Source organism: Crinia signifera, chromosome 6, assembly GCF_055691185.1.
Source record: "Crinia signifera chromosome 6, ASM5569118v1, whole genome shotgun sequence".
In the NCBI taxonomy this organism is placed as follows: domain Eukaryota; kingdom Metazoa; phylum Chordata; class Amphibia; order Anura; family Myobatrachidae; genus Crinia; species Crinia signifera.
The window spans coordinates 290,775,996-290,794,076 of NC_139222.1; the positions used below are offsets into that span (position 1 = coordinate 290,775,996).

The window sequence follows — 18,081 nt, forward strand, 5'->3', positions numbered from 1 at the left end:
ATATGTTGGCTGAGATACAGTCTCTGCATTACAATTATCATGTAGTGTAGGACCACCAGAGTGGAGACGTCTTGCCGTGGCTGGTGGTTCCCATATGTTGGCTGAGATACAGTCTCTGCATTACTATTATCATGTAGTGTAGGACCACCAGAGTGGAGACGTCTTGCCGTGGCTGGTGGTTCCCATATGTTGGCTGAGAAACAGTCTCTGCATTACTATTATCATGTAGTATAGGACCACCAGAGCGGAGACGTCTTGCCGTGGCTGGTGGTTGCCATATGTTGGCTGAGATACAGTCTCTGCATTACTATCATCATGTAGTGTAGGACCACCAGAGTGGAGACGTCTTGCCGTAGCTGGTGGTTCCCATATGTTGGCTGAGATACAGTCACTGCATTACTAGTATCATGTAGTGTAGGACCACCAGAGTGGAGACGTCTTGCCCTGGCTGGTGGTTCCCATATGTTGGCTGAGATACAGTCTCTGCATTACTAGTATCATGTAGTGTAGGACCACCAGAGTGGAGACGTCTGGCCGTGGCTGGTGGTTGCCATATGTTGGCTGAGATACAGTCTCTGCATTACTATTATCATGTAGTGTAGGACCACCAGAGTGGAGATGTCTTGCCGTGGCTGGTGGTTCTCATATGTTGGCTGAGATACAGTCTCTGCATTACAATTATCATGTAGTGTAGGACCACCAGAGTGGAGACGTCTTGCCGTGGCTGGTGGTTCCCATATGTTGGCTGAGATACAGTCTCTGCATTACTATTATCATGTAGTGTAGGACCACCAGAGTGGAGACGTCTTGCCGTGGCTGGTGGTTCCCATATGTTGGCTGAGAAACAGTCTCTGCATTACTATTATCATGTAGTATAGGACCACCAGAGCGGAGACGTCTTGCCGTGGCTGGTGGTTGCCATATGTTGGCTGAGATACAGTCTCTGCATTACTATCATCATGTAGTGTAGGACCACCAGAGTGGAGACGTCTTGCCGTAGCTGGTGGTTGCCATATGTTGGCTGAGATACAGTCTCTGCATTACTAGTATCATGTAGTGTAGGACCACCAGAGTGGACACATCTTGCCGTGGCTGGTGGTTGCCATATGTTGGCTGAGATACAGTCTCTGCATTACTAGTATCATGTAGTGTAGGACCACCAGAGTGGAGACGTCTTGCCCTGGCTGGTGGTTCCCATATGTTGGCTGAGATACAGTCTCTGCATTACTATTATCATGTAGTGTAGGACCACCAGAGTGGACACATCTTGCCGTGGCTGGTGGTTGCCATATGTTGGCTGAGATACAATCTCTATATTACTATCATCATGTAGTGTAGGACCACCAGAGTGGACACATCTTGCCGTGGCTGGTGGTTCCCATAAGTTGGCTGAGATCCTATCTCTGCATTACTATTATCATGTAGTGTAGGACCACCAGAGTGGAGACGTCTTGCCGTGGCTGGTGGTTGCCATAAGTTGGCTGAGATACAGTCTCTGCATTACTATTATCATGTACAGTAGTGTAGGACCACCAGAGTGGAGACGTCTTGCAGTGGCTGGTGGTTGCCATATGTTGGCTGAGATACAATCTCTATATTACTATCATCATGTAGTGTAGGACCACCAGAGTGGACACATCTTGCCGTGGCTGGTGGTTCCCATATGTTGGCTGAGATCCAGTCTCTGCATTACTATTATCATGTAGTGTAGGACCACCAGAGTGCAGACGTCTTGCCGTGGCTGGTGGTTGCCATATGTTGGCTGAGATCCAGTCTCTGCATTACTATTATCATGTACAGTAGTTTAGGACCGCCATAGCAGAGACGTCTTGTTGTTTCTGGTCGTTCCCATATGTTGGCTGAGATCCAGTCTCTACATTACTATTATCATGTAGTGTAGGACCACCAGAGTGGAGACGTCTTGCAGGGCTGGTGGTTGCCATATGTTGGCTGAGATACAGTCTCTGCATTACTAGTATCATGTAGTGTAGGACCACCAGAGTGGAGACGTCTTGTCGTGGCTGGTCGTTCCCATATGTTGGCTTAGATACAGTCTCTGCATTACTATTATCATGTAGTGTAGGACCACCAGAGTGGAGACGTCTTGCCCTGGCTGGTGGTTCCCATATGTTGGCTGAGATACAGTCTCCGCATTACTATTATCATGTAGTGTAGGACCACCAGAGTGGAGACGTCTTGCAGGGCTGGTGGTTGCCATATGTTGGCTGAGATACAGTCTCTGCATTACTAGTATCATGTAGTGTAGGACCACCAGAGTGGAGACGTCTTGTCGTGGCTGGTCGTTCCCATATGTTGGCTTAGATACAGTCTCTGCATTACTATTATCATGTAGTGTAGGACCACCAGAGTGGAGACGTCTTGCCCTGGCTGGTGGTTCCCATATGTTGGCTGAGATACAGTCTCTGCATTACTATTATCATGTAGTGTAGGACCACCAGAGTGGAGACGTCTTGCCGTGGCTGGTGGTTCCCATATGTTGGCTGAGAAACAGTCTCTGCATTACTATTATCATGTAGTATAGGACCACCAGAGCGGAGACGTCTTGCCGTGGCTGGTGGTTGCCATATGTTGGCTGAGATACAGTCTCTGCATTACTATCATCATGTAGTGTAGGACCACCAGAGTGGAGACGTCTTGCCGTAGCTGGTGGTTGCCATATGTTGGCTGAGATACAGTCTCTGCATTACTAGTATCATGTAGTGTAGGACCACCAGAGTGGAGACGTCTTGCCGTGGCTGGTGGTTGCCATATGTTGGCTGAGATCCTATCTCTGCATTACTATTATCATGTACAGTAGTGTAGGACCACCAGAGTGGAGACGTCTTGCAGTGGCTGGTGGTTCCCATATGTTGGCTGAGATACAATCTCTATATTACTATCATCATGTAGTGTAGGACCACCAGAGTGGACACATCTTGCCGTGGCTGGTGGTTCCCATATGTTGGCTGAGATCCAGTCTCTGCATTAGGGTTGGGATCATTTGGTCTATTGCATTATGGTAGAAAGTCATTAGGTCGAATCCATTAGGTCGACATGCTAAAAGGTCGACATGATTCTAGGTCGACATGGGAAAAGGTCGACATGATTCTAGGTCGAAAGGTCATTAGTTCGACAGGTCATTAGTTCGACAAGGTCATTAGTTCGACATTGTCTATGTCGACATTCACAAGGTCGACATGGGGTTTTTCACTGTTTTTTTACCTGAATGTCAACACAGTCGACATGGACACAGTTTAAAGTGCACTGCATCCCCTCGCATCGCTCGCTGCGCTCGCGATGCGTCGGGCACGGTGCCTCGCTACGCTCGGCACACTATTTTATTCTCCCACCACGCCCTAGTGGATGGTAGGGCATGAAATACCGCCTGTCGGCACATGTTGGCTCAAAAAACAGTGAAAAACTCCATGTCGACCTTGTGAATGTCGACATAGACAATGTCGAACTAATGACCTTGTCGAACTAATGACCTGTCGAACTAATGACCTTTCGAACTAGAATCATGTCGACCTTTTCCCATGTCGACCTAGAGTCATGTCGACCTTTTAGCATGTCGACCTAATGGATTCGACCTAATGACTGTCGACCATAATGCAGTAGACCAAATGACCGCATCCCCTGCATTACTATTATCATGTAGTGTAGGACCACCAGAGTGGAGACGTCTTGACGTAGCTGGTGGTTGCCATATGTTGGCTGAGATACAGTCTCTGTATTACTATTATCATGTAGTGTAGGACCACCAGAGTGCAGACGTCTTGCCGTGGCTGGTGGTTCCCATATGTTGGCTGAGATCCAGTCTCTGCATTACTATTATCATGTACAGTAGTGTAGGACCACCAGAGTGGAGACGTCTTGCCCTGGCTGGTGGTTCCCATATGTTGGCTGAGATACAATCTCTTTATTACTATCATCATGTAGTGTAGGACCACCAGAGTGGACACATCTTGCCGTGGCTGGTGGTTCCCATAAGTTGGCTGAGAACCAGTCTCTGCATTACTATTATCATGTAGTGTAGGACCACCAGAGTGGAGATGTCTTGCCCTGGCTGGTGGTTCCCATATGTTGGCTGAGATACAGTCTCTGCATTACTATTATCATGCAGTGTAGGACCACCAGAGTGGACACATCTTGCCGTGGCTGGTGGTTCCCATATGTTGGCTGAGATCCAGTCTCTGCATTACTATTATCATGTACAGTAGTGTAGGACCACCAGAGTGGAGACGTCTTGCAGGGCTGGTGGTTGCCATATGTTGGCTGAGATACAGTCTCTGCATTACTATTATCATGTAGTGTAGGACCACCAGAGTGGAGACGTCTTGCCCTGGCTGGTGGTTCCCATATGTTGGCTGAGATACAGTCTCTGCATTACTATTATCATGAAGTGTAGGACCACCAGAGTGGACACATCTTGCCGTGGCTGGTGGTTCCCATATGTTGGCTGAGATCCAGTCTCTGCATTACTATTATCATGTAGTGTAGGACCACCAGAGTGGAGACGTCTTGCCGTGGCTGGTGGTTGCCATATGTTGGCTGAGATACAGTCTCTGCATTACTATTATCATGTACAGTAGTGTAGGACCACCAGAGTGGAGACGTCTTGCCCTGGCTGGTGGTTCCCATATGTTGGCTGAGATACAGTCTCTGCATTACTATTATCATGAAGTGTAGGACCACCAGAGTGGACACATCTTGCCGTGGCTGGTGGTTCCCATATGTTGGCTGAGATCCAGTCTCTGCATTACTATTATCATGTAGTATAGGACCACCAGAGCGGAGACGTCTTGCCGTGGCTGGTGGTTCCCATATGTTGGCTGAGATACAGTCTCTGTATTACTATCATCATGTAGTGTAGGACCACCAGAGTGGAGACGTCTTGTCGTGGCTGATCGTTCCCATATGTTGGCTGAGATACAGTCTCTGCATTACTATTATCATGTAGTGTAGGACCACCAGACTGGAGACGTCTTGCCCTGGCTGGTGGTTCCCATATGTTGGCTGAGATACAATCTCTATATTACTATCATCATGTAGTGTAGGACCACCAGAGTGGACACATCTTGCCGTGGCTGGTGGTTCCCATATGTTGGCTGAGATACAGTCTCTGCATTACTATTATCATGTAGTGTAGGACCACCAGAGTGGAGACGTCTTGCCGTGGCTGGTGGTTGCCATATGTTGGCTGAGATACAATCTCTTTATTACTATCATCATGTAGTGTAGGACCACCAGAGTGGACACATCTTGCCGTGGCTGGTGGTTCCCATAAGTTGGCTGAGAACCAGTCTCTGCATTACTATTATCATGTAGTGTAGGACCACCAGAGTGGAGACGTCTTGCCCTGGCTGGTGGTTCCCATATGTTGGCTGAGATCCAGTCTCTGCATTACTATTATCATGTACAGTCAGTGGCGTAACTATAGCTCCGCAGCCCCCGCGGTGGCGGGGGGGGGGGCGCAGAGAAATTGAGGGTGCCGCCAGGGGGACTGCGGGGCTATAGTTACCAGCGGTCTGCGTCTTGCCCGGCTCTCTGTCGGGACCTTCCTGACGTCACGGTCCCAGCCGGCTCCTGCTGCAATGAAAACTGACAATTAGAAAATGGCTGCCCCCATACTGCAGACAGTTTTCTGTCTGCAGTATGGGGGCAGCCATTTTCTAAGAGTCCGTTTTCATTGTAGCAGCAGGAGCCGGCCGGGACGTGACGTCAGGAAGGTCCCGACAGAGAGCCGGGCGAGACGCAGACCGCGGGTAACTATAGCCCCGCAGCCCCCCCGGCGGCGCCCCCAATTTCTCTGCGCCCCCCCGCCACCACAGGGGCTGCGGAGCTATAGTTACGCCACTGACTGTACATGATAATAGTAATGCAGAGACTGGATCTCAGCGCAATTTGTGAATCCTCTGATTAGTAATACATGCTGAATTAAGCCCCTGGTCCGTAGATTTGTAGAAAATGATTGTCTTTGTAATTGGTTGCTTCCTTTTTGAGTTATATGGCAAAACGTCCATCAGCTGATCACAATGACCACCATTGTGCTCTGGAAATATGTGACAGTTGGTGAACTCTAGAACATGTGACGTGCTGGGTGGTCTGGAAATTGTGACCGTTCTTTTCAATCACCCACTAAGCAGGGATTGTTTTAAATTCGATATTCCTAAATTTGTCTCCTAAGGGGATGAAAAGAGATAAAATGTTCCTCCCAGCAAACCTCTGCCGGAATGAACCCGGTTACATCAGCTAGGTCTCATTATTATTGTTATATTATTATAGCACCAGCATGCACCATAGCGCTGTATAAAGTAGGTACTACGTCAGTATATTTGATAATAGCAGAGCCTTCCTTACATTACAGTTACATGTCTTTGTTTCCCCTTGATCAGGTTGTGACATCGTCTCCGGTTGTTCCTGGAAGTCGGCCAGTGTTGCGCCACACACAAAGGTGAGCAGGTGAGCGCTGTGTTACATCACAGCAGACGGGAACATTACAGTTATGCTGCAGGCTATTTCGCTCCAGTGCCGGTAGCAGCGTCCTGTCCTCAGGATGAGCTTCCTCCCACGTTACCATTTATACTGCCAGCAATTCATTTCCTAACAACTGCTTCTAAAACTACTTCCAAGCACTCTTCAATTATCGATAATATCGGAGAAACCAAAAATTCCATTGGTTGGATTTCCGACAGCTTACGGCATAAGGGACAGATCCGCTATTGGGAGACTCCTGATTACCTTACCCACCACTCACATGTAGCATGGGGGAGAGGGGGTAGCCCTGTCTGAGGAGAGTTTACATGTGCTCTCCTGCATACCCCCAGCCCCACTCCTGCTGCCTAATGTCCGAGTACATGGAATCAGCGCTGTACATGGCTGTAGATACTTCTACGCTTCAGACAAATAGACAAAACCATGTGCACTGCAGGTGGGGCAGATGTAACATGTGCAGAGAGAGTTAGATTTGGGTGAGTTATGCTCAGTGCTATTTTTCAGCAGGCTCCAGCAGGAACTGAGGCCCTTATTCTAGTTCACTCTTTCTGACAAAATCCTTCTTAGATGGACAAAACCATGTGCACTGCAGGTGGGGCAGGTGTTACTTGTGCAGAGAGAATTCGATTTGGGTGGGGTTTTACTTCAAAGTGAAATCTACTGTACATTGCAGTGTAAAAATAAAGCAGTCAGTATTTACCCTGCACAGAAACAAAATAACTCACCCAAATCGAATTCTCTCTGCACATGTTACATCTGCCCCCTTGCAGTGCACATGGTTTTGTCCATCTAAGAAGGATTTTGTCAGAAAGAGTGAACTAGAATAAGGGGCTCAGTTCCTGCTGGAGCCTGCTGAAAAATAGCACTGGTTATACTGTTTCTACGCAGGGTAAATACTGGCTGCATTATTCCGACCCCCCCCTCAGCAGGCAGCGACAGCATGTCAGTGTGCCGGACAGATCCCAGCACCCGGCGCCCACACAGACCCACTGCAGCTCACTCCCTCAAGTGGCAGCGGGGTCTGCCTTACCATAGTTACACCACTGTGCTGAAGGCTGTCTGATCAGACAGATCCTACTTGCGATCTATGGGCTCCCATCCGATGCATGGTGGACCACGCATCGGATCTAAACCACATGCAATCTTTCTGATTTCACCCGGTTTCTTGGCCTGATCAGAATCGGGGTAAATCGCACCGGTGTATGGGGGGGGGGGGGGGGTGTCTTTACTCTCTCTGTGCAGATTCACCTTTTTATTATTCACTCTACTACAGCAAATTTGATGATTTTTAAAAATGATTTATAAATCTGGGTATAATTACATAAGGAAGAATAGAGAAGCCAGATAAAAAAACGTCATTTTCCCATTATTCCCATAGCTGCCATTACAGACGGTGAATGACGCACCTTATTCTATCCCAGCAGTTACTGTCCCTGCATTTATCTGGTGTCTTTTATAACTTTATTGTTATATTTATTTGTGACTGTGATATTATGAGACAATGTTCCTGATTCAGACCGATTCTCTACGCTGCGTGTAATCACGGCCTAGCCACCAGGTAAGCACAGCCCGCCTCCCCCACCCCAGGCACCGGAATCCCCCCGTTCTCATGCTAGGGGATACAGAATGTACTAGAACTCTTCCCCTCTCTTGCGGCCAAACTGGGAGAGAAATCATTCGATTGTCACTGACTTTTATTCTGCCCACTATCTGCCTAATTCGGGGCGGGCACTAGAATCATGTGACGTCATCTGCCTGCCCGGAGCAGGTTTACCTTCTCAGTGGAATGCCCAGTGCCTATACAACACTGGGCTTTCCCCTGCTGCTGCCCCCGGCCCTCCCTTCCCAGAACAAATGGCTCAGCGAGTGTGAAACTTGCCAAAGCCGTCCGCTACTGGGGTTTGCACAAGCGCATATTCGCGCATGCCCAGACCCGGATATCGGGGAAGAGGATGAATTCGGACCTAAACAAGTATGAATCGGCCCCAATATTCTGAGCCACAAGCATCCTTGCCCTGTTACAGCGTGCAAACACATGATCTACCACTAGGGGCAGCGCTCACCACATTCTACTCTTATCAGACCACCACAGTATTCTGATTCCATGGGCGAGATTTAGAGAAGTGCAATTTTTTTTTAAATGTGCGATTTTGCTCAAAATCACACTACAGTATATCGCATTTTTTTTAGAATTCTCATTTTTGCTGTTAATTCGCATATTTAATGAGATGCGAATTTGCGGCAAAAAAAGTGTGATATGGTGCGATTTGCGATTTCTAGCCATGAAAATGTGCGAATTTATTTAGTGTAAAATAAAACAAAAATGGCGTGAGGTCCCCCCTCCTGAGCATACCCAGCCCCGGGGAAATACGAGGAACAAAAAATCTGGGGATACCCCGTATTTTTAAACCAGCACTGGGCTCCAACAGCCCGCGGTGTCATGCCACAGACGGGGGACACCTTTTACATAAGGTCCCCTGGCCAAACCATGAGCACCGTGGCTGGTCAGCCTTGGACAGGGTGCCTGGGGGAGTGGGGACCCCCCCCAAAAAGGGGTCCCCCCTCAGGCTTCACCCATCCAGGGCTGAAGCCCGGGTCTCTCACCGGCATCCATGGGCTTTGGACACCAGCCTGATAGGGCTGGCTGTGGAGGAGGGAGGCAGCGCTGGACCCTGGTTCTGTAAGTATATTGGTGTAAAAGGGAGGTGTGTGTGTGTGTGTAATAAAGTTGTACTTTTCTCTGTGTGTATTTTTTATTTTAACATTCTTTTTACAGGTGGACTACAAGTCCCAGCGGGTCCATTAATGCCCCAAATGCTGGGACTTGTAGTTCACCAAGTCCCAGCATGCGGGGGAGGGCTGCTGGCACTTGTAGTTCACCTGTATAAAGCAATGTTATGTATGAATGAGTTAACCCTATCAGCCCGGCGTCCAAAGCCCACGGACTCCGGTGACAGCCCTGGGCTTCAGCCCTGGATGGGTGAAGCTTGGGGGGGGGGGGGACTCACTCCCCCAGGTACCCCATCCAAGGCTGAGCAGCGATGGTGCTCATGGTACAGCCAGGGGACCTTATGTAAAAAATGTCCCCCGTCTGTGGCATGACACCGCGGGCTGTTGGAGCCCGGTGCTGGTTTCAAAATATGGGGGACCCCTATGCTTTTTGTCCCCATTTTTTGGAACCAGGTCCGGCTCAATGAGCCCATGGCTGGTTATGCTCAGGCGATTTTTGCAGCAATTCGCATCACATTAAGTTGTCGATTTATGAAAAAAGTGCAAATTCGGCAATTTTTTGCACCCTATTAAATGTCACCCCATGTTTCCACTTCCAGATGGTCCCTATATATGTCCTACTGTTATCCCTGGCCGCAGCTGTACGAGGTAAGAAATGTAATGACACACCGTGCAGCGTATGTACAGTATATACAGTATGACATTATATACCTGTATACCTGCTCATGTCTATGTTATACACACCGTGCAGCGTACGTACAGTATATACAGTATGACATTATATACCTGTATACCTGCTCATGTCTATGTTATACGCACCGTGCAGCGTATGTACAGTATATACAGTATGTCATTATATACCTGTATACCTGCTCATGTCTATGTTATACGCACCGTGCAGCGTATGTACAGTATATACAGTATGTCATTATATACCTGTATACCTGCTCATGTCTGTGTTATACGCACCGTGCAGCGTATGTACAGAATATACAGTATGACATTATATACCTGTATACCTGCTCATGTCTATGTTATACGCACCGTGCAGCGTATGTACGGTATATACAGTATGTCATTATATACCTGTATACCTGCTCATGTCTATGTTATACGCACCGTGCGGCGTATGTACAGTATATACAGTATGTCATTATATACCTGTATACCTGCTCATGTCTATGTTATACGCACCGTGCAGCGTATGTACAGTATATACAGTATGACATTATATACCTGTATACCTGCTCATGTCTGTGTTATACGCACCGTGCAGCGTATGTACAGTATATACAGTATGACATTATATACCTGTATACCTGCTTATGTCTATGTTATACGCACTGTGCAGCGTACGTACAGTATATACAGTATGACATTATATACCCGTATACCTGCTCATGTCTATGTTATACGCACCGTGCAGCGTACGTACAGTATATACAGTATGTCATTATATACCTGTATACCTGCTCATGTCTATGTTATACGCACCGTGCAGCGTACGTACAGTATATACAGTATGACATTATATACCTGTATACCTGCTCGTGTCTATGTTATACGCACCGTGCGGCGTATGTACAGTATATACAGTATGACATTATATACCTGTATACCTACTCATGTCTGTGTTATACGCACCATGCAGCGTATGTACAGTATATACAGTATGTCATTATATACCTGTATACCTGCTCGTGTCTATGTTATACGCACCGTGCAGCGTATGTACAGTATATACAGTATGACATTATATACCTGTATACCTGCTCATGTCTGTGTTATACGCACCGTGCAGCGTATGTACAGTATATACAGTATGACATTATATACCTGTATACCTGCTCATGTCTGTGTTATACGCACCGTGCAGCGTATGTACAGTATATACAGTATGACATTATATACCTGTATACCTGCTCATGTCTATGTTATACACACCGTGCAGCGTACGTACAGTATATACAGTATGTCATTATATACCTGTATACCTGCTCATGTCTATGTTATACGCACCATGCAGCGTATGTGCAGTATATACAGTATGACATTATATACCTGTATACCTGCTCATGTCTGTGTTATACGCACCGTGCAGCGTATGTACAGTATATACAGTATGACATATACCTGTATACCTGCTCATGTCTATGTTATACGCACCGTGCAGCGTACGTACAGTATATACAGTATGACATTATATACCTGTATACCTGCTCATGTCTGTGTTATACGCACCATGCGGCGTATGTACAGTATATACAGTATGACATTATATACCTGTATACCTGCTCATGTCTATGTTATACGCACCGTGCAGCGTATGTACAGTATATACAGTATGACATTATATACCTGTATACCTGCTCATGTCTATGTTATACACACCGTGCAGCGTACGTACAGTATATACAGTATGACATTATATACCTGTATACCTGCTCATGTCTATGTTATACACACCGTGCAGCGTATGTACAGTATATACAGTATGACATTATATACCTGTATACCTGCTCCTGTCTATGTTATACTCACCGTGCGGCGTATGTACAGTATATACAGTATGACATTATATACCCGTATACCTGCTCATGTCTATGTTATACGCACCGTGCAGCGTATGTACAGTATATACAGTATGTCATTATATACCTGTATACCTGCTCATGTCTATGTTATACGCACCGTGCGGCGTACGTACAGTATATACAGTATGTCATTATATACCTGTATACCTGCTCATGTCTGTGTTATACGCACCTTGCAGCGTATGTACAGTATATACAGTATGACATTATATACCCGTATACCTGCTCATGTCTATGTTATACGCACCGTGCAGCGTATGTACAGTATATACAGTATGTCATTATATACCTGTATACCTGCTCATGTCTGTGTTATACGCACCATGCGGCGTATGTACAGTATATACAGTATGACATTATATATCTGTATACCTGCTCATGTCTGTGTTATACGCACCATGCGGCGTATGTACAGTATATACAGTATGACATTATATACCTGTATACCTGCTCATGTCTATGTTATACGCACCGTGCAGCGTATGTACAGTATATACAGTATGACATTATATACCTGTATACCTGCTCATGTCTGTGTTATACGCACCGTGCAGCGTACGTACAGTATATACAGTATGACATTATATACCTGTATACCCGCTCATGTCTGTGTTATACGCACCGTGCAGCGTATGTACAGTATATACAGTATGACATTATATACCTGTATACCTGCTCATGTCTGTGTTATACGCACCGTGCAGCGTATGTACAGTATATACAGTATGTCATTATATACCTGTATACCTGCTCATGTCTGTGTTATACGCACCGTGCAGCGTATGTACAGTATATACAGTATGACATTATATACCCGTATACCTGCTCATGTCTATGTTATACGCACCGTGCAGCGTATGTACAGTATATACAGTATGACATTATATACCTGTATACCTGCTCATGTCTATGTTATACGCACCGTGCAGCGTATGTACAGTATATACAGTATGACATTATATACCTGTATACCTGCTCATGTCTATGTTATTCGCACCGTGCAGCGTATGTACAGTATATACAGTATGACATTATATACCTGTATACCTGCTCATGTCTGTGTTATACGCACCATGCGGCGTATGTACAGTATATACAGTATGTCATTATATACCTGTATACCTGCTCATGTCTATGTTATATGCACCGTGCGGCGTACGTACAGTATATACAGTATGTCATTATATACCTGTATACCTGCTCATGTCTATGTTATACGCACCGTGCGGCGTATGTACAGTATATACAGTATGACATTATATACCTGTATACCTGCTCGTGTCTATGTTATACGCACTGTGCAGCGTATGTACAGTATATACAGTATGTCATTATATACCTGTACACCTGCTCATGTCTATGTTATACGCACCGTGCAGCGTATGTACAGTATATACAGTATGTCATTATATACCTGTACACCTGCTCATGTCTATGTTATACGCACCGTGCAGCGTATGTACTGTATATACAGTATGTCATTATATACCTGTATACCTGCTCATGTCTATGTTATACGCACCGTGCAGCGTATGTACAGTATATACAGTATGACATTATATACCTGTATACCTGCTCATGTCTATGTTATACACACCGTGCAGCGTACGTACAGTATATACAGTATGTCATTATATACCTGTATACCTGCTCATGTCTGTGTTATACGCACCGTGCAGCGTATGTACAGTATATACAGTATGTCATTATATACCTGTATACCTGCTCATGTCTATGTTATATGCACCGTGCAGCGTATGTACAGTATATACAGTATGTCATTATATACCTGTATACCTGCTCATGTCTATGTTATACGCACCGTGCAGCGTATGTACAGTATATACAGTATGTCATTATATACCTGTATACCTGCTCATGTCTATGTTATACGCACCGTGCAGCGTATGTACAGTATATACAGTATGACATTATATACCTGTATACCTGCTCATGTCTATGTTATACGCACCGTGCGGCGTATGTACAGTATATACAGTATGACATTATATACCTGTATACCTGCTCATGTCTATGTTATACGCACCGTGCGGCGTATGTATAGTATATACAGTATGTCATTATATACCTGTATACCTGCTCATGTCTGTGTTATACGCACCGTGCAGCGTACGTACAGTATATACAGTATGACATTATATACCTGTATACCTGCTCATGTCTATGTTATACGCACCATGCAGCGTATGTGCAGTATATACAGTATGACATTATATACCTGTATACCCGCTCATGTCTGTGTTATACGCACCGTGCAGCGTATGTACAGTATATACAGTATGTCATTATATACCTGTATACCTGCTCATGTCTATGTTATACGCACCGTGCAGCGTATGTACAGTATATATACAGTATGACATTATATACCTGTATACCTGCTCATGTCTATGTTATACGCACCGTGCGGCGTATGTACAGTATATACAGTATGACATTATATACCTGTATACCTGCTCATGTCTATGTTATACGCACCGTGCGGCGTATGTACAGTATATACAGTATGTCATTATATACCTGTATACCTGCTCATGTCTGTGTTATACGCACCGTGCGGCGTATGTACAGTATATACAGTATGTCATTATATACCTGTATACCTGCTCATGTCTGTGTTATACGCACCGTGCAGCGTATGTACAGTATATACAGTATGTCATTATATACCTGTATACCTGCTCATGTCTATGTTATACGCACCGTGCAGCGTACGTACAGTATATACAGTATGACATTATATACCTGTATACCTGCTCATGTCTATGTTATACGCACCGTGCAGTGTACGTACAGTATATACAGTATGTCATTATATACCTGTATACCTGCTCATGTCTATGTTATACGCACCGTGCGGCGTATGTACAGTATATACAGTATGACATTATATACCTGTATACCTGCTCATGTCTATGTTATACGCACCGTGCAGCGTATGTACAATATATACAGTATGTCATTATATACCTGTATACCTGCTCATGTCTATGTTATACGCACCGTGCAGCGTATGTACAGTATATACAGTATGACATTATATACCTGTATACCTGCTCATGTCTATGTTATACGCACCGTGCAGCGTACGTACAGTATATACAGTATGACATTATATACCTGTATACCTGCTCATGTCTGTGTTATACGCACCGTGCAGCGTATGTACAGTATATACAGTATGACATTATATACCTGTATACCTGCTCATGTCTATGTTATACGCACCGTGCAGCGTATGTACAGTATATACAGTATGTCATTATATACCTGTATACCTGCTCATGTCTATGTTATACACACCGTGCAGCGTACGTACAGTATATACAGTATGACATTATATACCTGTATACCTGCTCATGTCTATGTTATACGCACCGTGCAGCGTACGTACAGTATATACAGTATGACATTATATACCTGTATACCTGCTCATGTCTATGTTATACGCACCGTGCAGCGTATGTACAGTATATACAATATGTCATTATATACCTGTATACCTGCTCATGTCTATGTTATACGCACCGTGCAGCGTATGTACAGTATATACAGTATGTCATTATATACCTGTATACCTGCTCATGTCTATGTTATACGCACCGTGCGGCGTATGTACAGTATATACAGTATGTCATTATATACCTGTATACCTGCTCATGTCTATGTTATACGCACCGTGCGGCGTATGTACAGTATATACAGTATGTCATTATATACCTGTATACCTGCTCATGTCTATGTTATACGCACCGTGCAGCATATGTACAGTATATACAGTATGACATTATATACCTGTATACCTGCTCATGTCTGTGTTATACGCACCGTGCAGCGTATGTACAGTATATACAGTATGACATTATATACCTGTATACCTGCTCATGTCTATGTTATACGCACCGTGCAGCGTATGTACAGTATATACAGTATGTCATTATATACCTGAATACCTGCTCATGTCTATGTTATACGCACCGTGCAGCGTATGTACAGTATATACAGTATGTCATTATATACCTGTATACCTGCTCATGTCTATATTATATGCACCGTGCAGCGTATGTACAGTATATACAGTATGACATTATATACCTGTATACCTGCTCATGTCTGTGTTATACGCACCGTGCAGCGTATGTACAGTATATACAGTATGACATTATATACCTGTATACCTGCTCATGTCTGTGTTATACGCACCGTGCAGCGTATGTACAGTATATACAGTATGACATTATATACCCGTATACCTGCTCATGTCTGTGTTATACGCACCGTGCAGCGTACGTACAGTATATACAGTATGACATTATATACCCGTATACCTGCTCATGTCTGTGTTATACGCACCGTGCGGCGTATGTACAGTATATACAGTATGTCATTATATACCTGTATACCTGCTCATGTCTATGTTATACGCACCGTGCGGTGTATGTACAGTATATACAGTATGACATTATATACCTGTATACCTGCTCATGTCTATGTTATATGCACCGTGCAGCGTATGTACAGTATATACAGTATGACATTATATACCTGTATACCTGCTCATGTCTATGTTATACGCACCGTGCAGCGTATGTACAGTATATACAGTATGTCATTATATACCTGTATACCTGCTCATGTCTATGTTATACGCACCGTGCAGCGTACGTACAGTATATACAGTATGACATTATATACCTGTATACCTGCTCATGTCTATGTTATACGCACCGTGCAGCGTATGTACAGTATATACAGTATGACATTATATACCTGTATACCTGCTCATGTCTGTGTTATACGCACCGTGCAGCGTATGTACAGTATATACAGTATGTCATTATATACCTGTATACCTGCTCATGTCTATGTTATACGCACCGTGCGGTGTACGTACAGTATATACAGTATGACATTATATACCTGTATACCTGCTCATGTCTATGTTATACGCACCGTGCAGCGTATGTACAGTATATACAGTATGACATTATATACCTGTATACCTGCTCATGTCTGTGTTATACGCACCGTGCAGCGTATGTACAGTATATACAGTATGACATTATATACCTGTATACCTGCTCATGTCTGTGTTATACGCACCGTGCAGCGTATGTACAGTATATACAGTATGTCATTATATACCTGTATACCTGCTCATGTCTATGTTATACGCACCGTGCAGTGTATGTACAGTATATACAGTATGACATTATATACCTGTATACCTGCTCATGTCTGTGTTATACGCACCGTGCGGCGTATGTACAGTATATACAGTATGTCATTATATACCTGTATACCTGCTCATGTCTATGTTATACGCACCGTGCGGCGTATGTACAGTATATACAGTATGACATTATATACCTGTATACCTGCTCATGTCTATGTTATACGCACCGTGCGGCGTATGTACAGTATATACAGTATGACATTATATACCTGTATACCTGCTCATGTCTGTGTTATACGCACGTGCAGCGTATGTACAGTATATACAGTATGACATTATGTACCTGTATACCTGCTCATGTCTGTGTTATACGCACCGTGCAGCTTATGTACAGTATATACAGTATGTCATTATGTACCTGTATACCTGCTCATGTCTATGTTATACGCACCGTGCAGCGTACGTACAGTATATACAGTATGACATTATGTACCTGTATACCTGCTCATGTCTGTGTTATACGCACCATGCAGCGTATGTACAGTATATACAGTATGACATTATATACCTGTATACCTGCTCATGTCTATGTTATACGCACCGTGCAGCGTATGTACAGTATATACAGTATGACATTATATATCTGTATACCTGCTCATGTCTATGTTATACGCACCGTGCAGCGTATGTACAGTATATACAGTATGACATTATATACCTGTATACCTGCTCATGTCTGTGTTATACGCACCGTGCAGCGTATGTACAGTATATACAGTATGACATTATATACCTGTATACCTGCTCATGTCTGTGTTATACGCACCGTGCAGCGTATGTACAGTATATACAGTATGTCATTATATACCTGTATACCTGCTCATGTCTATGTTATACGCACCGTGCGGCGTATGTACAGTATATACAGTATGACATTATATACCTGTATACCTGCTCATGTCTATGTTATACGCACCGTGCGGCGTATGTACAGTATATACAGTGTGAGGGTACGAGTTCCTCAATCACTCAGACACCGAGCAGATGAAACCAGAAGAATGGTTT

General features: G+C 44.5%; 1 protein-coding gene across 1 annotated transcript in view; it reads left to right on the forward strand.

The window, feature by feature from the left end:
• The window catches only part of LOC146009790 (pancreatic triacylglycerol lipase-like), a 138,206-nt gene that overhangs the window by 5,893 nt on the left and 114,232 nt on the right, over window positions 1-18,081 (forward strand). The window contains exons 2-3 of the mRNA XM_083150250.1: window positions 6,396-6,454; window positions 9,825-9,873. Coding sequence (XP_083006376.1) covers window positions 6,396-6,454; window positions 9,825-9,873 — 108 coding nt within the window. The remainder of the gene's footprint in view (window positions 1-6,395; window positions 6,455-9,824; window positions 9,874-18,081) is intronic.